Genomic DNA, 26654 nt, shown 5'->3' on the forward strand with positions numbered 1-26654 from the left:
TTTTTTGTTTTTTTTCCAATGCCTAAAGCATATAGATAGAGCTTCTGACATTAAGCGGTCGTTTAAAGCAATGGTAGATATTGCAAAAAACGGCCAGCAGGTGGCAGAAGACTATAAGAAATCAGCCAGGGCCATTTGCAACAAGCTCTTTTTGCCAGTGTTTTCAACAGGTTTGTGAATGATGATGAAACTTAGCAATATTCTAATGCTAATTGCTGCAAAATGGAAACGGATATGTTTTTATAGCAATAGAATGTGACTTCATTTCTGCAATACCCTAACTTTTTTTTTTTTTTTGCCAGTACTTTATTTCATGCAAAAATATCATTTAATTCTGACAAATCTTCAACTCCCCCTCATAAAAAAAAATCAACTAAATCCTCTTAAAATGTAAGATTGATTTATGCAATATTACTCTCTCATATAACCCATGATTTCTTTTCATTTTCCCTCCTAAATGAGAATTTAGTTCTGCTAAAATGTCAACTTTATTCTTGCAACATTATGTTTTTGAATGACATCTTAAGTCAACTTGTTCCTTGATTGTTCTCACATAATGGACCTGATACCAAAGACATATAAGTATGTTTTTCAATACTTTGTTCTTCACTCCCAAAAACATATTTATACGTTTTTTTTGTTTTGTTTTTGGGGGGCGCCAAAATTACGCCATCGTAATTTTGATCTGATCAGATGAGTAACAAACCCGAGTGGCCACCACTGGTATGACCACAGCAATTAGCAAAGCGACTAAAGGGGCAGTGGCGGGAGGGCGGGGTTGGTAGGTGGGCGTTACCATGGCAACCACACGGGCGCAGGCCTCCGCGCCAGACGAGGCTGACGTCGAGTTCAGTCTTTGCGTTTCGAGACGCACGCGGTGCTGCTGTTCATCCGTTTGGACGCCAGGGGGCGCCAAGTGCGAAGAGGAGTTCCGACCAAGAGTCACGGCTCATCGAGATGATCTTTCAATCGTTTTCTCTTCCCGCTTTCTCCCTCGAGCCGCCGCGTCAGAGACTCGTCGGGTCGCGATCGTCCGTGCAGGAGCCTCTTGCGAGCGAGATGTCGTCCACCGCCATCTCGCCGCTCCGCCCCCGCCCCCGCTCGCCCTTCAGCACCACCTGTCGGGGGAACGGTCACGAATCCGTCCTTAGTTGCAGGAACAAATTTGAATTTTTGAGACGACTGCTAGGAAATGTTTGAAATGAATTCAAGCTTACGCTCTCCAGGCCCGTTCCCCAAAGCGTTATCTGGGTGTGTCTCCAGCTGTTGCCGCCCGTCCTCCCCCACACGGCCGGGCTGTAGCGGGCGCCCTTCTTCACAAACACCTGCAGCATGCCCACGTGATGGCCCGCCAGCTTGTGGCGGAAGGACAGGCAAAGGTTGCCCTCGTTCCAGGGCGGAGCCAACGGGAGGACCAGCCTCGCCCCCCGCCCCGTCCTCTTGTTGCCCACTTCGGGGATGGTCAGGTAGCGACCGCCTGGAGAGAGAGAGAGAGAGAGGCCTCCTTTCTGTCAATTTTTTTTTTTTTTTTTTTTTTTTTAGGATTCTGATTGGCATAACCTGGGAAAAAATGTGTTCACCAAAAATGAGACAAAAATAAACATAAAAAAATAAAACCTTATGTATATGCAGGGTCTTTTTGTGTGAAAATCGGTGTATTTTTTGGGAGGGAGGGGGTCAAGAGGGGAACTCATATTTTTATCAAAAAAAAAAAAAAAAAATATATATATATAATTAAAAAAAAGAATTGTAAATTTAGTAAATGTGAAAATTCCTGCATGAACCTGGAAATGATTAAAAAAAAAAAGAAAAGGTATTGTGTATAGGGAGTATAAGATATAGAGATATAGAGTTTATTGCAGCGTCCCAACTCCTCTCTGTTCATCAGTACGGCACTCATATTAGTCATTTTCTGCAAAGGATAAAGAATATATGCCTGTGAGTATTGTTATATGGTCCGTCTCCATGTGTTCTACAAACATGTTCAGATAACCATTTCTTAACTCATTTGCTCCCCAAAACGTATAAATACTTTCTATTTTAAATGTTTTAAGAGTCCCAAAGACGTATTTATACGTTTTTTTGTTTGTTTTGTTTTTTATGCTACAGCATACAGAGGCTTTCATGCAGCCTCTGAACTGCAGAGAACGGGTAGTTATTACAAAAACGGCCAGCAGGTGACAGCAGAGTAAAATAAATAAATAAATAAATAAATAAATAAATAAAAATACTTTCCTGCCTGCAATATGAAAATTTGAATTAACAGGTGCTTATTATGATAAAATTAAAATTCCCACACGAAGCTGAATGCAAAAGATAAAAGTTGTAATGTTCAGAAAAAAATAGATACTGAAAAAAAAAATCAGTATGTAATATGCTCAAAGAAGAAATGGAAAAAAAATATTTATTTTTCCAGAAAAACAAAAAACAAAAAACAATTGAATTGAATGTGGTCATTTTTAGGGCCCAACTGATATGGATTATTTGAGGCCTATGGAGGTTCCGATATTTGTCAGAATAAAATTCAGATAACTGATTAATTGACAGATTAATTGAAAATAAGATAATGAATGAAAATAAATTCTCTTTTGGCCCCGTAACACATAACAATATAGAAATAAATTTTCGGCAAAACTTTTCACAATACTTTTACCTTTAGTAGTTGTGTAAATTCGCAACAAAGAAAAAAAAAATTGTCATAAATTAGCTGACTTTTTTTTTTTTGGAGGGGGGGTGGAGGGGGGGGAATTGTGTGTTTGTATAATATCATTATCTCATGTTAAAAAAAAAAAAAATGCATCAAATTTTTAAAAGTGGTCATATCTGCCAATTAAATCAGCCAGCCGATTAATTAGTCCAAGCAATATTGATCAAAACAAGCTATACAAAGTTGGAAAGTTCAAAGAATTAAATAAGATTCCAAGAAATGTTATAATAAATAAAATAAATTAAAACTTGCCTATAAAGTTGAACATTACAATGTTGCATATATGGAAAAGGTGTTATTTTTTTCTCGAGGTATTTTTTTTCTAGAAAAGTAGTACTATTGTGTCTTGCTTGATTTTTTTTTTCTAAAGGAAAAAAAAAAAAAAAACCTTTTGAGGAAAAAAAGCCCAACACATTTGTATTATTTGATGTGTGACTCATAATCGCACTCCTGCAGTCTGACAGGATCGAGCCAATCATTCAGAGGATGTCAGGAGCTGTAACTTCAAGTTTGTCCATCACTGAGTCACCACAAGACAAACATGTCCGCCTTACGTAAATCTAAAGAACAAAAATGACGGTAATTTGAGACAAAAGCATCGGCATCCCTTTGTCGTGAGTCTCCATCTTGTCTCTTGCCATTGAGTCCAAGATGGATGTGTTGTTTACGTTGCGTAACACTAAAACAGATCACTGGCCTTTCATTACCTGCCGGGTCCGGCGTGGTCTCCCAGTGCACGTCTCCGTCTTTGTCCCTGATCCACCCGCAGAGGCCGTCGTCAAAGGAGCAGCTCAGGAAGCTCGAATCTGACCAGGAGGAAGACGGACAACATTTCAGATGCAAAAAAACAACTTCAAAAGAGGAACAGAATTAACGCACAGCACTAAAGGAAAAAGAGCCATTTTTTTCGAGGCATTTTTTATCTTATTAAATTTCATTTAAACTATTTTTTTCTGAGATTTTTTTTTAGAAAAAGAAAATATGAAAAAAAAAGGTATGTGGAAAAATAAATCTTGAAAAAAAGAAATTAAGTTGCAATGTTAAAGAAATAAAATTGTCATTGTTAAAACATTTTAGACATTTTTTATTTTATTAAATTTCATTTAAACTATTTTTTTTCAGAGACTTTTTATTATTATTTTAAAAAAGGATAATATGAGGGAAAAAAGGTATGTGGAAAACTAAATCTTGAAAAAATAAATAAATTACAATGTTAAAGAAATAACATTGTCTTTCTTCAAACACTTTTGACATTTTTTATTTGATTAAATTTAATTTAAACTATTTTTTTTCTGAGATTTCTTCTTTTTTTTTTAGAAAAGGAAAATGTTAGAAAAAAAGCTGTGGAAAAATAAATCTTGAAATAAGAAATTAAGTTGCAATGTTAAAGAAATAAAATTGTCTTTGTTAAAACATTTTAGACATTTTTTATTTTATTAAATTTCATTTAAACTATTTTTTTTTCATAGATTTTTTTATTATTATTTTTAGAAAAGGAAAATATGAGGAAAAAAAAGGTATGTGGAAAACTAAATCTTGAAAAAATAAATAAATTGCAATGTTAAAGAAATAACATTGTCTTTCTTCAAACACTTTTGACATTTTTTATTTGATTAAATTGAATTTAAACTATTTTTTTTTAGATTTCTTCTTTTTTTTTTAGAAAAGGAAAATGTGAGAGAAAAAGCTATGTGGAAAAATAAATCTGGAAAAAAAACATTCAATTGCAATGTTAAAAAAATAACGTCTTTCTGAAAACACTTTAATATGACAAAATGACAAAATAATCTGACAAAGTAATCTAACCTATTCACATTTTAAATTCTATATTTTTTTTTTTTACCCCCTAATGAATGTCAAAAGTTACAGTTACATAGATAAAATCACAATGTTAGACATTTTTTTTTTAAGGCTAAGAAAAAAAGTGTTTCGTTTTTTGGTGGGGGAAAAAAAGCAACATAATCTTTGTTCCATTTTTTCAAAATAAAAGCAACAGGTTTCAAAGCTAAAACGCGCGTGCTTGTAATGAGGCGAATTGCTTCGATGACAGCGTTGTAGGACGATCATCCATCATTTTGTCTCAGCAGCAGAAGTTGTAGCCAAGCATAAAAAAAAAATTCTGCGGTACGTTTAGCACGACAATCGTTGCACATGTGACTGACTCGTGGCGACGAGCGACGCTCGGAAGCTTACCGGCGTCGTCCTTGGCCTCGTCGGCCGTGTTGCCCAGTTCGATGTCAAAGTCCAGCACCGTGTTGTGGTTGTGGTTCCGCGGGACTGAGGGGACAAACGGGGGCCACGTGAATACACGAAGAAAAGACAATGCAAGCAACTTTCCACTTCATAATTGCACCAATCGGTTTTGAGACATTTGATTTTTATTTTTGCTTTGTTGTGTTCAGTTTGACAGATAGAGAGCAGAAAAGTCTTCAATAAAATATTCACAAAAAGATGTCAAGTGTGCTCGCTTCAAGCTTCTCAATTGAAGTTTAGTGGAAAACTATTGATGAAACTATCAACATATTTGCTTAAAATGAGAAATTTAGGTATTTCTTATACTGTATTTGTTGTTTTAATTAACATTTTATATAAAGAAAAACTTTAACCCTAAGCATTTTTTAGAGCATGTGAATTTAAAAATAACAGCTACATATTTCCTGAAATGTTTAATAAAACTTGTACTTTCAATTTCTTTAAAATAATATTGTTTTGTCATTTTTCTGCATTGAATTATGGGATGAATCAATAGTACATTTGAGGAAGTCAGGTTGCTTATATTCTTCATATTGTAAACTTGCCTAGTTAGTAAAATAAATCATTCCGTTACTTCAAAAAACAACAACAAACAAACTGCGATCGTAGTACGTTTTGAATTATAGCCACCGGTTAAAACCCTTCAGACTTGCACAATAAAGAAATCAAAGATCCAAATTTGCACTGGAGCCCTCAGTGCGATTTAATGAGACGGGCTAATAATAAAAACGTCGAGCCTCCAGCGCGTTGAGCGTGTTCCAGACTCTTGTGACCTCTGATGGGTCCAACAAGTGAGTCATAAAAGCTGGCAGGACGTCTGAATGCCGAAACGCATGCAAGCTGAGCAGGAGGAGGGGGAGGAGGAGGAGGCCAGGCTCGCACCAGAACCTCCAGCGATCCTTGGCATCCAGTTCCTTTTGCGTATGTGCGTGTGTGTGCGTGTGGACGCAGATGGGCTTTGCAGGAATGAACCCAAACCACATCACCTCCCCCTCCTTCCACTTGGATATCAGGCATCCGGTCAAAGAGCGTATAAATAAAAATGATCCTGATTAAGGAAAATGTAACTTGAACTCTGAGGCAAGAGAATGAAAATAGATCTTCATCTGTCCTCTTAATAGACACGGGCACGTACAGTATTTATCCTCGTCCTAATAGAAGACGTCTAAGGAGATGTATTTCTACTATTTGGACACGCCCAGACGAAAATTCAGCACGCATGAGTATGGCATCGATTGTTTGTGGAAATAAGCAGAACTCCCCCCTCATACTCCTTTTTTTTTTTTAAATTGTTCAATAGATTTGGATTTTTTTTTTTTAGGTGTTATTTTTTGTGGAAATAAGTTATAATAAGAAATAAGAACTCCCTCCTCATACTCATTTTTTTTCAATATTGTTCAATAGATTTGGATTTTTTGTTTTTAGGTTTTATTTTTTGTGGAAATAAGTAGAACTCCCTCCATATATTCTTTTTTTTTTTTTTTCAAAATTGTTCAATAGATTTGGATTTATTTTTTTTAGGTGTTATTTTTTGTGGAAATAAGTTCTAATAAGAAATAAGAACTCCCTCCTCATACTCATTTTTTTTCAACATTGTTCAATAGATTTGGATTTTTTGTTTTTAGGTTTTATTTTTTGTGGAAATAAGTAGAACTCCCTCCATATACTCTTTTTTTTTTTTTTTTTTCAATATTGTTCAATAGATTTGGATTTATTTTTTTTAGGTGTTATTTTTTGTGGAAATAAGTTATAATAAGAAATAAGAACTCCCTCCTCATACTCATTTTTTTTCAACATTGTTCAATAGATTTGGATTTTTTGTTTTTAGGTTTTATTTTTTGTGGAAATAAGTAGAACTCCCTCCATATACTCTTTTTTTTTTTTTTTTTTCAAAATTGTTCAATAGATTTTGATTTTTTTTTTTTTAGTGTTATTTTTTTTCATAAAACATGCTTATTTGCAGGATTATCCAATTTTTTTTCAGGAAATGTTGGGGTAAAAAAAAAAAAAAAGCACAATTTATGCAGAATTACTCATTTCCATTATTCGCAGGCTGGCCCGTTCCCCGCCCCCCCCACAAATAGCGGGGCTCCACTGTACTATACTCATAAATCTTGAGTTTATTGAAGAAACTCGAGCACCACTCGTTTTATTTAGAGTGCCATCGATTCAATGCCCTGAGAAAGAAATGGACCTGGATGAATGTGAACATCCACCGCATATTCAAAATGCTTTTTTTCCCCAACATATTTTGCCAGCTAAATTTGAAGCGCACCTGTTATGTGTTCATTTTTTCGACATTTAATGTTACGAGGACGTCTTCAAAAATTTATATTCACTGCACACGCTCACCCTGCTTCTTCTAATCAATTAATTATTTGCATAATTTAAAATGGGGGAAAAAAAGACCTACGGCATATGTAAACATTTATTAAATGCTTTACTTTAATGCATGTAGTTATGTTTATTGCTCAAACTCCAACAGCTACCTTTAACGTAACCATCTGCTGTCGGCTAAAAAGAATCATCTGCGGTCAAAATTAATAGTGTGATTAATCTGCGGTAATACAATTATTTGTGATGAATTAATTAGTTAACGCTTTAACTTTGACAGCACTAATTATTAGCATACCCACAACGACTGATTGATTTATTAGAGTGGACAGAATTTCTAGAAATACTGTAAGTGTAATTGCTCAATGGCAGAAAGCTTGATTTGGGGTGCGGTGTTTAGTAGAGAAAAGTACATGCTCAGCTTAAATGAGGAGCTTGGGCTGCAATTTTACATTAACTCATTCACTCCCACCCATTTTCATTGAAGCAACCCCTTTACTGGATTTTGACTGCTTTTGCGAGGCCCACAGAGTATTGTGTTCTATTGCTATAAAACATGGAATCTACCAAAAGAAAAATTTGCATCTCTTCTTTCATCAGGGAAAATAAGAATATTTCTATCTATTTCCGTTTTGCAACAATTGGCATTAGAATAATAGCTAGGTTTCATCACAAATCTGTTTAAAACAGTGGGGAAAAGTGTTTTTTGTAACATGGCTCTGTTTGATCTCTTATACTCTGCTGCCACCTGCTGTCTGTTTTTGTAATAACGACCACTGCTTCAAGCGTTTTATTCAGTTCAGAGGCTGCATCAAAGCCTTCTGTGTGCTCTAGCATAAAAAAAACATTAAAAAACAAAACAAAAACAAAAAAAACGAATAAATACGTCTTTGGGAGCAAATGAGTTAATTGGCACCACAGTGCCATCTACAGTTGGGAGGCAAAATGGAGTGTTCACTCTTATTTTGGGTTACTGTGTTCATTCAGAGTGGCGGACGCACTAGCCTTGATGCTAACGTTAGCTCTATTGTTTGTGCTCACTGTTTGAATTTAGATGATAGCGTAGATTGCTTTTCTCCGGAACGATGAACCGCTATAAATATCTTCGCGCATAAAGGGGGCTGGAGGCACCTTCCTTTTTATTTGCGAGCGATTATATGAATAACTGCTCCGTTGGGGGAGTCGTCTCCTAAAAGCAGCTCCTGGAAGTTTGACTTGCCGACAGGTGCTAATGAAATCTTGCCTTCGGCCCCCTGCTCCCCAACCCCCACCGCCCCCATTTCTAATTATGTGCCGCCATCTGCCCGCGGAAACATCTCACCTGCGACAACCGACTTTGCCGCTGCACCAGTTTCAATTTCAGGTCAATTTCAGGATCGGACGCACTTTAACCCCCCACCCAAAAAATAAATAAAAAATCATTGATGTCCTTGTTGGACGATTTGCAGCCTCCTGTTTTTTCCCCTTTTAAACGGCAGATGTTGGAAAATGCTCATCAGTCTTTGACTGCATGTTACATCCACATTAGACGACGTCGGCAAAAAAACTGTTTTGTAATTCAGTGTCACCCATCTGTGAGGCTGCTTTAGATCTCCTATAAAGGGGTGGGGAAATATTTGGGAATCCTAAAATACCTATAATTTCACACAGAACTTGCAAAAAATATGACAGTTTTCAGGCATACTGATGTCCACCGAATATTGCATCATTTAGTGAAACTGGTGTCAAAACTAATATTTTAGAATTTTCAAACGGGGGCCACTGAGCAAACATTGAGGGTCATGTTCAGGTCTTCTAAAAAATATTTTCACCAGGTTATACACACTTCATAAATATTGATACATTTTTGTCCATATTTAATCTTAAAAATAATTCTGTAATAATGTGAATCTCTCCCATAAAGCACGTCATGTTCAAATGTGGTTGAAATCAGACAAAATCTCAAGTCTCAAGTGTGTCAATAACCCTAGAAAGTGAACTGTAAATGTCTGTTTCAAAATAGCCGACTACCAGTATCTTTTCAGGAAAAGATTCTTGAGTCTACTCATGATCGACACGCCTGCTAAATTTCATGAGGCCAAGTTAAATCTTGCAGACAAGTCTGCCTCCAACTGTCCTTTGAAAATAGCCAAAAATGACGTTAAAACGGCTGCTTCAAATCAAAATGTGTCCTGTGACTTTTCGGGTATGAGGTTTTGAGATTTTTTTTTCTTTCTGCGAACCAGTCCAGGGTGTCCCCCGCCTACTGCCCAGAGCCAGCTGAGATAGGCTCCAGCACTCCCCGCGACCCTTGTGAGGAATAAGCGGTCAAGAAAATGGATGGATGGATGGAGATTTTTTTTTTTTTTTTTGGTGAGTCTACTCATAATAGACATGACTAGTAGACGTCATGGTACTAAGCTAAACTAAAGAAGAAAGAAAGAAAGAAAGAAAGAAAGAAAGAAAGAAAGAAAGAAAGAAAGAAAGAAAGAAAGAAAGAAAGAAAGAAAGAAAGAAAGAAAGAAAGAAAGAAAGAAAGAAAGAAGAAAGTAAGAAAGAAAGAAAGAAAGTTCTAGAACAAGTTGGTTCCAAACTAGCCACTTTGGTTTTATGGAGATTTCATGCACCAGCAAAACTTGGCACCGAACCCACCGCCAAAACAACCAAAAAATGGTTAAAGGAACACTTTCACTTATTTAGCCCATTATTGTAATAAAAAGTTCATATTTTGTCTATAACTAATTTGATAGTACAATTAGTACCTTTAAAAACACATTTTGCAACTTGCTGTCACCCGAAAATGACATCACAAGGGCTCAGGTCACCAATCACAGCTCACCTGTTTTCTAGGTTTGGTCATGTGACATTCACCAGCTGACCTGTGACCTTGTGATGTCATTTTCAGTCGACATCAAGGTGCAAAATGTGTTGTGATAGGTACTAATTGTACATGAAAAATAATGAAAATATCAAATTTATTATAGGAAAAATATTAATGTTTGACTACCAAAACTGGCTAAATAAGTAAAGTATCCCTTTAAATCAAGAAATCTTCTATCTTTGTCTTTGAGCAGTGAATCGATACAAGATTCACTTTTTGAAATGAACTCCTGAAATCAAATATATTTTCTGTTATCTCCCATCTGATTTGTTGAGATGCTCCTGTAGAAGCAACACTGATGTTTTGAACGAGGACGACATGATTCAAGTTGGGAATTCAACGTTGAGCATTTTCACTTCATCTTTTTTTTTTTTTTACCTCTCCAGTGAATATAACGGCCCAAAGGCTGGAAAAACAATGCGCTTTACTACCTGAATCAAACATATCCAAACATCTGAAAGTGCTTTAAAAGTTAGATGCATAACCTTTATTAGCAAAGTAGCTTTTAAAGCCTTGTGCAGCCTCTGAACGGTCGTAAAATCCACAAACACTATTTGCTAAATGGCCTATAATTCCGCTAAGAGCCACAAAATGTTTTTTTTTTTTTTTATTATTATTATTCAGACTGTGGGGTAAAAAATCAAACATAAAACTTACTGTGCACATCTCCCCGCTGCTTGGTCACATCCTTGTGGATGCTGTTGTCCACAGTGGTCACCTGCGGAAGTGGCGGTGGAGTTGTCGCTGGGGCCCGCCTGGTGGGGGTCACCGGTTTCGGGGGGACGTAGGGCTTTCGAGTAGGTGCGGGCGGCCTCTTGGTGGGGATGAAGGGCTTACGGGTGGGAGTTTGTGTCGTCGTCGTCGTCGTCGTCTTCCTCGGTGGCGTCGTCGGCGTCGTCGTCGTCGGGGCGGCGGTCGTGGTGGTGGTTTTAGGGGCGATGGTGAACACTCTCCTGTGGGTGACCGGTGGGCGTTGCGTGGTGGTGGTCCTCCTCTGGTCGATGTCGGGCAGGTGGTTGTGGTAGCTGGGAGGCAGTTTGCCCGGTCTCGGCGGGTCTATGGCCACCTTGGGAATGGCTGGAATGACACAAACGTGCAGATGGAGCGCTAACAAGTAGTGAAGATGTAATGAGGCAGACAATTGGCCGTTAAGTGTCATAACGACGCTTTTAATGTGCATTCAGTTGCTTCCTCGAACCGGTGATGTCCCCCTCCCAAATGTCTCTCTTTAACTCAAGCTCACAGCCACGGGGAGCTTTATAGCACTTCTGCTGTTTCGAGTCACAGGGGAGCTGGCCCACAGAATATTGTGTTTTATGGCTATAAAAACATGGAACTTATCAAAAGAAAGATTAAGGTCTCTTCTTTTATCAGAAAAAAGTTTCTATCTGTTTCCGTTTTGCAGCAATTAGCATTAGAAGAGAGCTAAGTTTCATCAGTTTTCACAAATCTATTTAAAATTGTAAGAAATTGAGCTTTTTTTTCGAGAAGGCCCTGGTTGATCTCCTTTGCTCTGCTGCCACCTGCTGGCCGTCTGTGTAATAACTACCATTTCTGCAACCGTTCTTTGCAGTTGAGAGGCTGCATCAAAGCCTTCTGTATGCTCTAGCATAAAAAATAAAATAAAAAAACACAAAAAAACGTATAAATGCGTCAATGGGACAAAAACAACAATAAAAAAAACGTATTTACACGTTATTGGGACCAAACGAGTTAATGAAAATTAACAAAGATTGGAAAAAAGAATATTAACAAAATAATAGCAAAATACTAAGAAAAAAAAAGAAAAGAAAACTAACAAACTACATCTTACATTTACAAAACTATAAATTGGCAACTTAAGTCCAACTCAAGTCAAGTCAGGAGACTCTAGTCCGCACATTCTGGGACAAAAACCACACGCAAACCACATCTTGATGATGTCATGGTCATTGTCCTTTTGTTCTCCTGTGCATTCTTCATGTCAGGTGGCGTGATGGGGGTCTGCGGTGTTGTCGGGGCGGGCGCTCGCCTCATCCGGGTTTCATAGGTGAGGAATGTGAGTGGACAAAAGGCCCGGTACTTCAGTTGTCACCTTCTCCTTTGACGCTGGACTTTGATATGCGATTCCCACGTTGCATATTTGCAACAGGACCCTCCCGCCGCCGACACCCACCCCGTCGCCCTTGATGATGGCGAGAGGAAGCAGCGTGTCCTTCCTGCTCACTGGACTGCCACGCCGTTAATGTCTGCCGAAGGACTCAATGATTAGAATTCTCCAGGAACTAATGGACTGTGTGAGAGCCGGGAGAAACTCCCCTGCAAAATAAATACATTTTGCAAGCTCAATGACTCTTTTGGCCTGATTAAAATAGACAGAAGGGAAGAGACATTCTGGGTAAATGTGATAAGGATGCAAAAAAAAAAAGGGGGGGATTTAGCCAGTGACTGACAACCTACAAAGAAAAAAAATCTGCCAGCATTTTGGAGTCAATTCCTCCCCAAAGAAAACATCATGTGAGGCCTCATTCCAACTCATTTTCACGTGTTGTCTTACGTTTGCAGTCGCGGCCCGTCCCCCTGTAGCCGTCTTTGCACTTGCACTTGTACGAGCCCGGCGTGTTGAAGCAGGTGGCGTAGCCGCCGCAGCGAGCGGTCTCCAAAGAGCACTCGTCCACGTCTGAAGGAAAAACAGGAGGGACAGGGGGGGGACGCAGACTACGATGAATGAGCCATCGTGACCAGACTGCAGATGTTTATTAGCTGGACGATTGTGACAAACTATGTTTGTTTTCACTTGTGCAACAAAAAGCCTTTTAACGCCATATGTAGATGCATACTTGTACATTAACTCTTTGACTGCCAAAAACGTTTAATAACGTTTAGTAAGATCACGATGTATGCCGCCATAAACGTTAAGTGACGTCAACTACTTTTTTTTCTTTTTTTTGTGAATATATCAGTGGTCAGTGCAACGTCCAAGTGCAGTGCAGCCGGGTCAATGAGTTGTGAAATCAAAAACACACACTAACTATGGCCAGCAGATGGCAGCGGTAGCTGCTCAGGCGCTAACTGCGAATTACAATGAAACATGACGCAATCTGATGAAATAGAACGTTTTCAAGGCTGACGTGAATGATCAAAGCCTTTGTAACATTAAACCTAATTTGACGGAGCGTCACTAAACAAAAAATATTTGTATCAAAGTCACTGTTGTGGAGAAAATTATCTTTTCTTTTCAATTTTCGCTCAATGTCACTCAAATGACCCATTATCAAATAGTGATTACTAAAGAACGGAATAAGGTAGAAACATACTTTTTTCTAATGAAAGAATGGAATGCGATCATTCATGTGGTATGTAGCAAAAGAACACAATATTCTGTTTGCTTCGGAAAATGAGTTAAAATTCTCGAAATCCGCTGTCATCGGGGGTTGTTTTTTAATAACGTGTGGCAGTAAAAGAGTTAAGAGCTGAGTCATTTTCCATTACAATCAAGGTATGTTTTCAATAGCCCCGAATGCTTATTCAAGCCGTTTGTGTTGTGAAGCCTTATATGAGAGTGAATTAACCGACTGCTTCAATGCTTCTGCGATGGACAGCAAGAGAAGTCAAATTCTGCATGTGCTATTATGCGGCACAGTGAATGGATCGTAAATTGATTTTAACTTGGAATTTGGCCATCTGAAATATAAAGACGCCAATAATTCTTTCTTTAACTCCCGTTTTCTTTCACACGCCCACTCGCCAAACTTTTGCCGTTCTGAAATAAGTCTTTGGATGCACTCCCGAAGTTTAAATGAGAAGTACTGTACTGGATTATGTGGTTCCTAACGTTCACTTTTACTGCAGAAAGACAATCGTGAGCCACACGTACCGATACACTGGTATTTCCCGTTGATGTACTGCAGGTCAAAGCCGTCGTGGCACTTGCAGATGTAACTGCCGAAGGTGTTGATGCACTTCCGGAACCTGGGGCACACGGCGATCCCGGTTGCACACTCGTCCACGTCTGCAAAAATTGTCACAAGAGGATAAAAGCTCTCTATACTCATTTATAACCGATGTCTACTGTGCTTTTTTGTTTTGTTTTCAGCGATGTGCGAGTCTCAACTTTGGGCATGCGCATGTTATTATGCAGGTACAACACAAGAGTTTACATTAGGGTGACTGTTTGGGAATAGACCTCACAGCTCAAGAGTCACAGCTCCTGTTACCAACGTGAGGCCCATGGCACTTTCTCCTTCCACGTCTACATCTCTCTGCTTGAATTTCAACCCTCCCTTGCCAATCTATAATCCATCTGTTTTCAGAACCATTGATCCTGTCATTATTTACACAAGTGGCCACCATTTGCTATCACCGTGTACATTTATTACAAATCTTTGTCCACAATGAACCCCAGTTTATTGGTGATCCAGACGATATCTGTTTTTGTTGTTGTTTTTCCCATCAGTTAGCGTGATGGAAATTTAGAACCTCCAAATACCACAAGACGGGACCGCCGTAAACCGGGGAACCTTGCATAAGATAGCTATGCTGGCATTGATGGGGTAATTAGGATCTGTCTGGTTAAGATGCAGTCGCATTAGCAGATATTCACAATCTGGAGCGGCTGTTTCTGATTTGAAGGTATTTTGTGTATTTTACCGTTTTTACGTCATTTATCGTATTGTTTGACTTAAACCATGTGGAGTAAATTTATTTAAAAAAAAAAAACAGACAGCAAGAACATATTGCGAGAATTTTCAGTGAAGCTAACGTGTTTTGTTCGGGGAGTAAATAAACTATTCAGTACACGTGCTAACTAGTGTTGTTCCGATACCTTTTTTTGGCTCCCGATACCGATACCGATACCCAGCTTTGCAGTATCGGCCGATACCGATACCATACCGATACTTAAGGTTTTTTTTCCTCAACATGAAAAAGCTGTCCTGCCATTGGTTCAGAGCATTCAAGGGCCAATAGAATATCTTAGATCGGCATGCAGTGAACATGTCACATATCAGTGAATGTCGTGCACCAGCAAGACACAAGATTCTGCAACCAAAATCCTATATTAGCGTTGGAATTAATGGTATCGGCATGTTACTTGTGAGTAGTCACCGATACCGATACCACTGTTTTTATGCAGTATCGGCACCTCTGCCGATACCAGTATCGGTATCGGAACAACACTAGTGCTAACAACCGGAACCATCTAAACAACGACCGCTATCTTGAGCTCTGGCGGACAATCTGTCCTGAAACAAATTAAATAGGTCATAAAACTCAGCCGTAAAAGTTTAGCATCGAGACGGAAGTGGAGCATCCCATGCAACACCTGCAGCAGGCTTTTGCTTCTCCTCCTCCTGTCTTTATGACTGATGTCCATCCCGTGTCCTACAATTACCCAAGCCACAAGTTATACGGGGCCGTGGGGCAGAAATGAGAGCTAGTCGGGGGGAACGCGCTAAAGGAATGGGTTCGAGCGGCTCCATCACTTGATCAAGTTGTTTAACCGCTGGGGTCAACAAACGCTGGGCTCCATTTTGGAGGACGTCCAGCTCTGATGTGTTTTTGCTCCCAGGTTTGCTCCACTAAACCATTTTTATTATTTTATATTGCATGCTCTGTCAAAGTAATGAAACAAAGCTTTCCTTTAGATCCGGAAGGAAAACACCGCATTCCTGTTGTTGATGTATCGCGTGAGTCCTTCCACAAAGGGAGGAGCAGCCAGAGGCTCAACTTTCAAGCCAGGGGATGTAAATAAAGACGGCCACGTCACTTACCCACGCAGGTTCTGCCATCCGGAGCCAGCTGCAGCCCCGGCGACGGACACTGACATCGGACCTCTCCTTTCAGCACCTCGCAGCCGTACTGGCAGTTGGCCATGCTGCAAGTGCGAAGGTCTGGTAGTTACAAAAGAAACGAGAAACATTAGCACGAGCTGAGAGAAAGCACAGGATCAGGCCGATTGTGGGGCGCGAACAAAAGGAACAAAACACACTGTGGCGTTGCTACAATCCGGCGCCATTTACCAAATAACCAGCATCAACCGTACAACTAACAGTTAACTATTAAGACAAACTTAACCTAGGCACCCTACCACCTTTCCGACTTCATCATTTATCCGAACAAATGAGGGACTGTCAATTGACTGACTGTAAATCATCTGTTGCTCAACCGTCTAGCCAGCATTTCTCAGAATGACCAACCAACTAACCCAAACACTGCCCACCAAACTAGCCCACCAACCTATCCATCATTGGAACTGTGATCTAACGATCACCTGTCATGCGAATCAGACTAATGCTTCCCTCTAAACTACTAAACGATCCGTCCATCATTTATCAGAATTAACTTTGACTGACTGTCACTTGAATCAACAAAGAACCACGGAATGACGACCGATGACTACCTCGACTGCTACCAAGTCACCTGCCGGTCATTCATTGAAATGATTGACTGTTGACAAGCTGACGACCACCTGCCAAATGATAACTCTAACTACCAAACAATCCATTCATCATTCACCAGAACAACCAACCAAATGTTGGCCAAGTGACTCTACACTAGTACTACGTACTTACCAAATTGGTCTCTCAATGAATTAGCAATTAGACAACTGATAAATGAATTGTTAAGTAGGTAAAATAGTCGGGCTAACTATAGGCGGGGTATCGAAAACTAAAAGTCGACCTAAGCAGTCATTTATCAGTAATCCAGTGAACCGACCTACCTGCCATTTCTGAGCACAAACTATCGACTGTCGACTACTAAGTACTAACCTTAACCCTAACTACCAACCTATCCATTGTTCGACACAATGATTGACTGTCAATCAAGCAACTAATCCTTACACCAATCTAGCTGTGAATTTATAAAAACAACCGGCCAACTCTTGACAAATTTCCATAACCAAAATTTGTCATTCATCAACAGTGTTGACCAATTGTTGATCAAGTGTCAGCCTACCAAACCACCAATTTATCAATCAGACTAACTACCTGACTGTCAATATTTGCCAGGCAACCAACCTGACCACATCCATACTCATATCTACCGTATCGATCAATCATTTAACATTGACTGAACTCAACCTACCTACCATTCGTTAACCATCAACCTAAACCGCCTAATTATCTACCAACATGCAGTTTACAGTCATTGGTCCGTCTGTCTATAGATTCTGTTTATTTACTACCTTCTATTTATTTGGAGCTCTGTCGGGATTTTTTTTACGCTCAACAGGGCAGCTGTGGTTGAGTCGTTACAACATAATATAATCTACCAATACTGCTAATCTAGAATTACAACGGACTCATCTATTTTCCGGGCCATCAGCGAAAATCAGTTCCGACGTTGTCGGTCCATGTAATGCACATGAAAACCATGGGAATCGCTGCAAAACGATTTTACGGTCAACGGGAATTTGCTCGTGTCATCTCGATAACTTCGGACCGTGAAGGGGAAATTGAAACGCCAGGCCCGTTACGCCGGAGCGGTTGTCGACGTCTCGCAGTTTGGGGGATGGTGGAGCCGGCTGATTAAATGCTGCACTGATCTATTGATCAGAGCTCGGGCGGCAGAGACAATTCTAATACCGTCCTTCACGCGGCACTGCAGAACACAGCCTCGAGTGGTGAGAAATGAAAAAAAAAAGAAGGGAGATACTGGAAATGACAGGATGCTTAGGTGGAAAAACAAGGGGAGAGAATGATTATTAGGCGAGGTGGCGGAATTTATAGGGAGACATGCACAGGCATCAACCCCCTTGCCGGGAATCACTACAGGGCAGACAATAAGATTACATTATTCCGAAAGGTTTTAGGTTTCCTACACTCCGACTGTGTTTTACTTCAAACATTCTCTACTGGCCCGACATTTACAAAAGACGTACTTACTTCCACAGGTGCCATCGGGCATCATCATATAGCCGTTGAGGCAGTAGCACTTGTAGCTGCCGTAGGTGTTCATGCACCTGTGTTTGCAGGGCCGTGGCTTCAGCCCGCACTCGTTCAGATCTGCAGACAAGACGAGAAACGGCGTCAGTAGGTCGAGGGAGGGGCACAAATTAGTCGGGCGGGGCAGAGGTGAAGAGGTTGGATCCACTCAGGTGGAGCCGTCTGTGTTTGCGGAGAAGGACCGACGTGTTTGGACGTGCCCACGGAGCTCACCTTCTTTGGCAGGAAGCCAAGCAGTTACTGAAAAAGTCAACTGCAAAATTTCCGGTAAATTCCCTTGGGGATTTTGTGAATATTCCAAATAGGAGCATAAATTCAGAGGTGTCACATTCAAGCAGAAATGATTAAAAGGTTTTTGGGGACAAGCAGACATTCACCATTCATCCATCCAACCCTTTTCTGCCGCCTATCGGAGATCAGGTTGCGGGGGCAGCAGCTTCAGCAGGGAAGCTCAGGCTTCCCTCTCCCCAGCCACTTCGTCCAGCTCCACCGGGGGGGACCCCAAGGCGTTCCCAGACCAGTCGAGAGACAGTCTCTCCAGCGTGTTCTGGGTCGTCCCCGGGGTCTCCTCCCGGTGGGACTTGCCCAGAACACCTCACCAGAAGCATCCGAACCAGTTGCCCGAGCCACCTCAGGCATTCACGCGTAATACAAATGAACAGCATGACATTTCAACACATTATTTGTAAGTAAAACTATAAAGATTTTAAATACTTTATTCAAGAATCCATTATTTAATTGTCAAACATGTTGAGTTTAATACCTACGCTGACCTAATAAAAATGTGACCCCATCCAAAAATACCAAATACCATTCAAAATGTTAAATTGAAAAGTTCTCTAAAAAAGTTACATTCAGCTATTGTTACCGTTTTATAGGGCTGGGAATCTTTGACCGTCTCGCGATTCGATTCGATTATGATTTTTGGGTCTACGATTCGATTCAGAATCGATTTTTGGGTCTATTCTCGATTCAAACGATTTTCGATTCAAAATTATTTGATTGACAAATGATATCTGCTTCAATTTACAGATATGCACGACATTGTCATGATCTACTCCAGTCTGCTTTGAGAGACAAAATGACAAATAGAGACATTAAAGTGTTTAAACATTTATTAATTTTGTATTGTAAGTGCCTTTTTCCACAAAAACAGCATGTGGGCTAAAATGGCCTTTTCCCCTTCTTCTTCATTTCTATTTTAAATAAAATCGTTTTTGGATATTTATATCGATTCGATTCCATTAATAAATGAGAATCTCGATTCTTTTATGAATCGATTATTTTGGCACACCCCTACCGTTTTAGTCAGGATTGCACTAAAATCTGTTACTAAAGTGCATTTAAGTTCCCAATTAAGAACTAACGGTCAACTTATTAAATTCCTAGTTCAGTCTCATTGATTCCCATAGAAAGCTTCCACCTTTGAAAATTCCCCGAATTTTGCAAAGCTAGCTGCACGTGATGGATAGATGTTATTAAATCCCGCTGACTCATGGCTGGCAAGTTCACCGGGACGCCATCCAGCTGTCTTTCATAAAAGCAGTGCATCATTCTTGGCTTCTTTCATGTTGACAGGCCACCCATGGGGCATGTAAAAAATCCCATCAGAGAAAAAAATTAGTCGCTTTTTTTCGCAAGAGGTATTTTTGATGTCCGGAGCGCAGGTGGAGCTAATAACTGTATAAATCTCTGGTCCCTCGCTGCAATGGCGTCACTGTCATCCTCTGCTTTCTACCTGTCAGCGAGCTGAGAAACGATCCTGATATGACTTCATTTTCTCCTTACGCCTTTTTTTTCTAAATGCTTTAACCAGGCAAATGTGACAGCTTTATTCCTTATTTATGCCCAACGGGCCCCTGAGGTGACTTCTAGGCGGATGACTATTTTGACGGTTCCCAGTGTGAAAAAGCACAGGTGTAACTAATGGCCCTGATGCCTTCTCTTAAAGCACACTGCAGGCTGACAGAAACGGCTGACGCAAATCAATGGCATCTCATTTAGTCTTTTAATGTGAATGCAACAATTTATGCCACGGGTGCATTAAATCTTGACGCTCTACAAAGCACACTTGCATGCCCTACAATTCTACACTACACTTTAATGTACTGAAAATCCACAAAATTGAATCCAAGGGATGTTTATTTATTCAATTCCGAATGGGAACGTGTCTTTAAACTGGGAGGTCTTCATAAACATGTATGCACGCAGCATTATGGAGCGAATATGTCAGGTGGCATCAGTAAGATTTCACACTTTAATTCATCGAAGAGACTGTGTAAGTGCCTAGATTTAAAAAAATATATATATATATATAAAAAGACTTGTCATAGCCTCTGCTCACATCAAAACTAAAACTACTTTGTGTGGATTAAACATAATTTACGTTGTCACATATCCAACAAGGAAGCACAAAAGGATATTTCCATTAATTCAAGGGCTTACATTTTGAGGCTATTATTTCAGCAGCTTTGGTAAAAGGAGAGCCAATTAGCTTTCTTCAATCGGTTCTACGGAGCGTGTAAGACGAGCTTAAGGACGAGAGTACAAACGGGATCATTCACATGCTAACAAAGAGTACGAAGTCCCGAGATCAACTGGGAGCAAACGGAACGTCAACAGTTGTCTCCATGACATTTGTAAATAAACTCAGTTTGATCTTGGATACGGCACCGTGGGCTCATATAGATTCCATCATGACAAGGCATTCAGGTCAGACTCCTTTGTAAACGATGCCAACTTTAGCACCATGGAATTGTGTGCAGTGCGTTGTTGGCGGGACTTCTGCATACCTTCTAAATTTAAGATAGCGTACGTACACCGCGGGCTCATTCGGACATATGATGGAACTTTTCTATGAATAGCAGCTTGTGGCCTCCTAAAGTCTGGCGGAATAATGGGTGATTACAGTTGCCATTAGCTTTTAATTCAGCTGTGGAGCTGTGGAATGCAATTCCCTGTACGCAAACCAAACAGTGACGGGGTGCAGCACTTCAGCAAACAAACATACGTCTCATGAACTAGAAATGCCTGGAAAAACAAAACAAAACAAAAAAATATATATACCGTATTTTCCGCACTATAAAGTGCACCGCGTTATAAGGCGCACCTTCAATGAATGACATATTTTAAAACTTTTTCCATATATATAAGGCGCTACAGTAGAGGCTGGGGTTACGTTATGCATCCATTAGATGGTGCTGCGCTAAAGGGAATGTCAACAAACCAGTCAGATAGGTCAGTCAAACTTTATTAATAGATTACAAACCCGCTTTCTGACAACTCCATTCACTCCCAAAATGAATAAACAGCTGTTTTATTATTTTCTCCGAGGTAAATTATTAGTATTAGCCAGCGATCCAAGATGGCGGGATCTTCTGCCGATCGTGCAGGGTCACCGATAGCGTATTGACAGCGAGACCTGTTGCCTCAATATTAATCCATATATAAGGCGCACTGGATTATAAGACGCATGGTCAGCTTTTGAAAAAATTGAAGGCTTTTAGGTGCGCCTTATAGTGCGGAAAATACGGTATATATATTTTTTGTCATCAAATTAGGGAGGTTTTCTCTTCATTAAAACTACTTCAACAATTACATTAAGTCAAACACTTGGCCAGAGGAAGCTCGGGCGGCTATTTTGTCTGCCTCCTTCCGGGTTTCCCCCAGTACGTACTTGAAAAGCCTGGCGGGTCACCAGGCTTTTCTTGTCCCCGACCTCCCTCCCCCCTGCCCGGCTATGCGCCACCATTCCAAGCCCTTAAAATAATTCACCTGCACTTTCTTATGAACGCTGCCCTGCCCTTGTCAGAGCCAAGCATTTAACTGCTTCATCTTTAACGCTCTGCACCTGTGTGCACTCATGCATAGCAAATATTAAAAATAAAAAAAAATCCCTCTTCACTTTTTATAATTAATGCTGTCCACCCACTGAACGAACGTGTTTCCCCCAAAGCTGACGGCAGGTGTTCTCATTACTGTGACAACAGAGAACCAAGAGTGACGGAATCCAAGTGGGGTCTTTGCTTGCCTGTGGCGCTGAAAAGCAAGTTCAAAACAAACTGAAATTGAAGCTGCAAAGCAGTGTTGAACGGACTTCTCACAGAGCCGAGTTTGAGAACCACTGCTCTTAATGAGCGTGAAACTTGCAGAAACAAAAAATAAACTTGGGTCATGTGTCCAATAGGGATGTAACGATAATGGCAATATCGTGATATCGCGATATTAAAACAGCCACAATATATCGTCGTCGTCATGTCACGATATTAAAAGCAGCACATCTGTTAAAAAAAAAGTCAGGTTGATTTCCATTTGTGTGGTTCTAGCACCCTCTGGTGGCTAGTTTTTTACTGCAGATTAATTTTCACAAGGCATGTTTTGGCCCTTCTATATTTAAAATCCACGATAATGGCAAGATGAAAGGGAACATAATATACTTGTGAACAGTCAATATGCGGAGGAACTCAATTTATTGTATTTATTAATTTCTTATTTAATTTAAATAATTATTAATTAATTTCGTTATTTTATTAATAAAAAATTGTATAAATTTATTGTACTGCTTGTATTAGTGTATTAGTATTATTTATATATTTTTTATATATATTTATATTTTTAAATTTTTCATTGCTGTAATGTACAAACACACAATATTGTGTTTTTTTGTTGTTGTATGAGCTCATTGTTTACAATATTGTAACTTTCTTTTGTAGCCACAATATCGTGATATTTATCGTATCGTGATGTTTGGATATCGTTACATCCCTGGTGTCCAATATGCATGCTTCCGTTTGGGGCTCATTTGGACGAATTCCCTTGTAGACCAACCATAAAACCGATTTGCTTTTAATATTTGGGCATGAGTCTTTGATACTTGAATGTTCATGTCCTCCCAATTTCATGTGGATCAGCAAAACTGATGTTGGGATCAAATTTTTTGAAGATGTGGGCACGTCAAAGAATTTTGAGCGTCTGTCATTCGGCAATCTAGTCAATAGTCTGGACACCCTTCTGTCATCGTCAATCCCTCAATATTTCGAGCCAAACCGCATTGTAATCATCCGGCCGTCATTCGTCGATTGCTCAGCAAAATGAGTGTCCGTCAATATTTCCGACATTCGAAGTTTGTATCCGTCAGTGCTATATCATTCGTCATTCGTCAATCGGTCAGCAAAATGGGACGTCCATCATTGACGGTTTGACAAATTTATTGACAGAGTGACGATTATAGACCCGTCAGCCCTTCTTTCGGATGTCAATGTTGCAAATGATGTGATGTGATTGATGTAAGCTGTAATGTGTCCGAAAGGAAAAAACTGAATGAACCAAACCAAATTATATTGATGGACGATAAACACCTTCCAGCAATGCCTAGTTTGTCAACTTTTTGAAATATCCCGTCAATCACAGTCATCAACAAAATGGACGTCCATCATTAACGGATTGACGGACCTTTCGTCAATACTGACCAAATGCCCAGCTCTGATTTTTTTGTACAACAGGCCATGCTGCACAAATAAAAAAAATATTGCTTGTTAAGACCTGCAAGTAGGCGACTCATTTGTCAAAAGAATAATACAGGCCTTTGCAGCACCCAGTGCTCAGGCCCTAATAAGGACGACAAGCACATGCCAAACAAGCCTGTGAAAAGAAAAGAATAAGATGCGGAGAAGTTGTGATACAAGTGGCACAGAGAAAAGTGGACAAGTGTGATAGCTGTAGGCTGAAGGGTGGTGATGAAAACCTCAAGCGTGCGCAGGGACATGCACTGGACCATTTTCAAGTGTGGTTTTCAAATCCCAACTCATCGCTGAACAAGGTTCACCTGCCTCTCTTATTATCTGCTATTTGCTACGCATCCCTTTCTTACAAGAAACAGTGTCTAGCACACAACCCATGTTTTGTCCCGTCCTATTCGCTACTTGTGACATCCCTCCAGGACGTAGCATGTCTAGCTAGCTCACTAACGTAGCATGTCTAGCTAGCTCACTATACATGTTCAGTCGCATTTGCTACTTTGACTTGACTTGTAGCAGTGTGTAGCATTGCCTAGCTCCCTACCCAGGTCCAGGTCGTGTCCTGCCCATTCTTGTCCCATTTTCCATTTATCATGTCCCTTCATCACAGGTCCTAGCGCCATCCAGCTAGCTCATTAACCATGTCCTGTCCCATTCCATTTTTATTTGCTACTTGTTGTATCTCTTCCTCACGGGGTGTACAACTGCCTAGCTAGCTTCCTAAACATGTCCTGTCACATTTGCTACTTTTCGTATCCCTTCCTCACAGGGTGCTATACACTGCCTAGCTCATTACTCAGGTCCTGTCCTGCCCAATCCTGTACCATTTGCTACTCCTCACGTCCTTGACTCACGGGGCCGATCACCGTCTATCCATGTCCCTTCCCTGACCTATTTGTTACCCCTTCTCACAAGGAGTATTCCCCTTTCCAATACACTATAGATAAAAGCTCCTGTTGTATTGTTCTTGTCTGTTATCTTTAGTTCCATGCCCTCTTTTATCCGTCTGTTATCTTAACTTTCTGTACGAATAGGCATTTTCCGCAGTACTGCAATTGCAACCAGTAGTCGCACCTCTGTGCATACCAACCAGACCTGGTATCAGATGCCGAAAATGAGTTGGGCTTGAATCCTGCTTTAATCCTCACAGTGTATGGCCTCATAAGGTGTTCGCCATGTGGTCAGAAGTGGAGTTGTGTACCGGAGAAACAAGTCTCATTCCGGTATGCCGTGCTGCATTCCCTACATAGATCTCAGCAGTGGATTCCTTTTCTCAGGGATTAGGTCTCCAGGCATTGTTCTAAGGGCGAAGGAGTGGTCGTGAGCGGCACCCAAAGGTTTAGAATTGCCTTTAAAAGGCTGAGATGACAAAGGAGAAGGCTTAGGATCAACGCATGCTCGGCATTTCATGCGGCCATTCCTCTAGCTTGGTTCTAGATTTCTTGTGACCTCCCCTCAAAGAAGGGGTCTTAAGCGATAGAGGTGGAGAGTGACGTCAACTCCTTCACCATGCACCACGTCAGAAGGATAAATCTCACCCTCCATCACCGGATGATGGTCCACCGGTAGAAATATGGGTAGATGACTGGACCACATCGGTGGAGTCAAATAGTCCAGCTGTTCTTCTTGCAAAAGAAGATGGTTTAGGTGGAAAGAAGAAGGTAATTCAAAAGGGAAAAAGTGGTGGAGGGACAAGAGAATGAGAAGGCAGTGGATTAGAACACCTCTGACCGCCACATTCCTGGAAAGTAAAGAGGAACATTACGAAGTAAAGAGGATTACACTTGTGGAAATGCACATGGAAGAAGGCCATTTGGGAGAAAGTGCTCTCTTTCTCCTGCCTGCCGTTCATCCGTTCCAATTTTTTGTAGTAGGATCTAAGGGAATTACAGTATCTTACGGATTTGTACCATCCTTCGGTAAAGCGCATCAGGAGGCTCAACGACCGCCGCTTCCATTTAAAGAAGCGAATCATCGCCCTGACGACAAACGCTTAAGCCTGAGGAATTTTAGGCATTCTGCTTTCTCCCTGCCCAACTATGTTTTCCTCCGGCACCAGACACCTGTTTGTATGTGACAGGGAAGACAACGCATTACGCTTGACTGCTTTGGACACCAATGATTGCAAAAGGAGACGTTTAAATTGACTGGTTTCTATCATTCCAAATGTTCCAGAAAAAGCTGCCATTGTCACAACTTCCTTACCAGGTTGTTCTGTAAAGAATGACAGTGTGACAATACATCCAAAATCGATTTTTACAGCTCCAGTCTATCTATATGTGAAATTTAGATAGGGTTAAGCATACTTATTGAACTGGGTTTCAAGAAAGGCTTAGAGTGTCAAAGTAAAGTTGTGAGATAGGATTAGGGTTTCAAATAAAAGTTTCAATCAAGGTTTAGGGTTTCAAATTAGGGTTTCTCGCTAAGGTTCTGGTTTAAAGCTAGGATTTGTATCATGTGTTAGGGTTTTTAAATTAATGTTTGAAAGACTGGAGTAGGGTTTCAAACATGGGTTAATGTTTCAAATTAGGGTTTAAGGTGACCTAGTAGAGACCCAAAAACTGTGCCTCTTTATTCCATCTAACCATTCTTCCTACTCACATTTCCTTCCTTCCTTCCTACTTTGTCCTTCCTTGCTTTTCATTTCATCATTCTTTCCTTTCATAGCATCCTTGTTTCGTTCCTTTCATCCAACCTTCCATCTTTACTTCCTTCCAACTTTCCTTTCTTCCTTTCATACTCCCTTTCTGCCTATCTTCCTTCTTTCTTTCCTCCCTTCTTTTCATGTTTTCTTTTACTTCCTTTTGAACTTGCCTTCTTCCTCAAAGTTAGTGAGTTAATTTAAACAAGTGTAAACCGTATCTGCTTCTGGTGCTTGACAGTAAACAAGAGACAGGGATTTGTAAACCGACATCGGAGCTGGAGGTGTTGTGATGTTGGAGATGTGGCGCCTCCAGCTAAGTCTTTAAATGGCGGGTCAACTCAACCTCATTAAAGTCACCTACACGCCATAATCATCTAATTAGAAGGTTCGCTTCTGCCACCGGTCGGTGCCGCCA

The 26654-nt window shown here is 40.3% G+C and overlaps 1 protein-coding gene across 4 annotated transcripts in view; it reads right to left on the minus strand.

Annotated features, from left to right (window-relative positions):
- Positions 1 to 671: 671 nt before the first annotated feature.
- Positions 672 to 26654, minus strand: part of npnta (nephronectin a) — a 49667-nt gene continuing 23684 nt past the window's right edge. For 2 of the 4 annotated variants that reach the window (XM_077523968.1, XM_077523969.1), the window contains 10 exons: positions 25134 to 25217; positions 18020 to 18139; positions 15905 to 16024; positions 14011 to 14145; positions 12691 to 12813; positions 10812 to 11231; positions 4901 to 4984; positions 3415 to 3513; positions 1218 to 1477; positions 672 to 1118 (listed from right to left, as the gene is read on the minus strand). In XM_077523968.1, coding sequence (XP_077380094.1) covers positions 1008 to 1118; positions 1218 to 1477; positions 3415 to 3513; positions 4901 to 4984; positions 10812 to 11231; positions 12691 to 12813; positions 14011 to 14145; positions 15905 to 16024; positions 18020 to 18139; positions 25134 to 25217 — 1556 coding nt within the window. In that variant the 3' untranslated portion in view covers positions 672 to 1007. The remainder of the gene's footprint in view (positions 1119 to 1217; positions 1478 to 3414; positions 3514 to 4900; positions 4985 to 10811; positions 11232 to 12690; positions 12814 to 14010; positions 14146 to 15904; positions 16025 to 18019; positions 18140 to 25133; positions 25218 to 26654) is intronic. The other 2 variants (XM_077523970.1, XM_077523971.1) reach the window with 1 other exon arrangement.

The sequence above is a fragment of the Festucalex cinctus genome, chromosome 6 (genome assembly GCF_051991245.1).
Source record: "Festucalex cinctus isolate MCC-2025b chromosome 6, RoL_Fcin_1.0, whole genome shotgun sequence".
In the NCBI taxonomy this organism is placed as follows: Eukaryota; Metazoa; Chordata; class Actinopteri; order Syngnathiformes; family Syngnathidae; genus Festucalex; species Festucalex cinctus.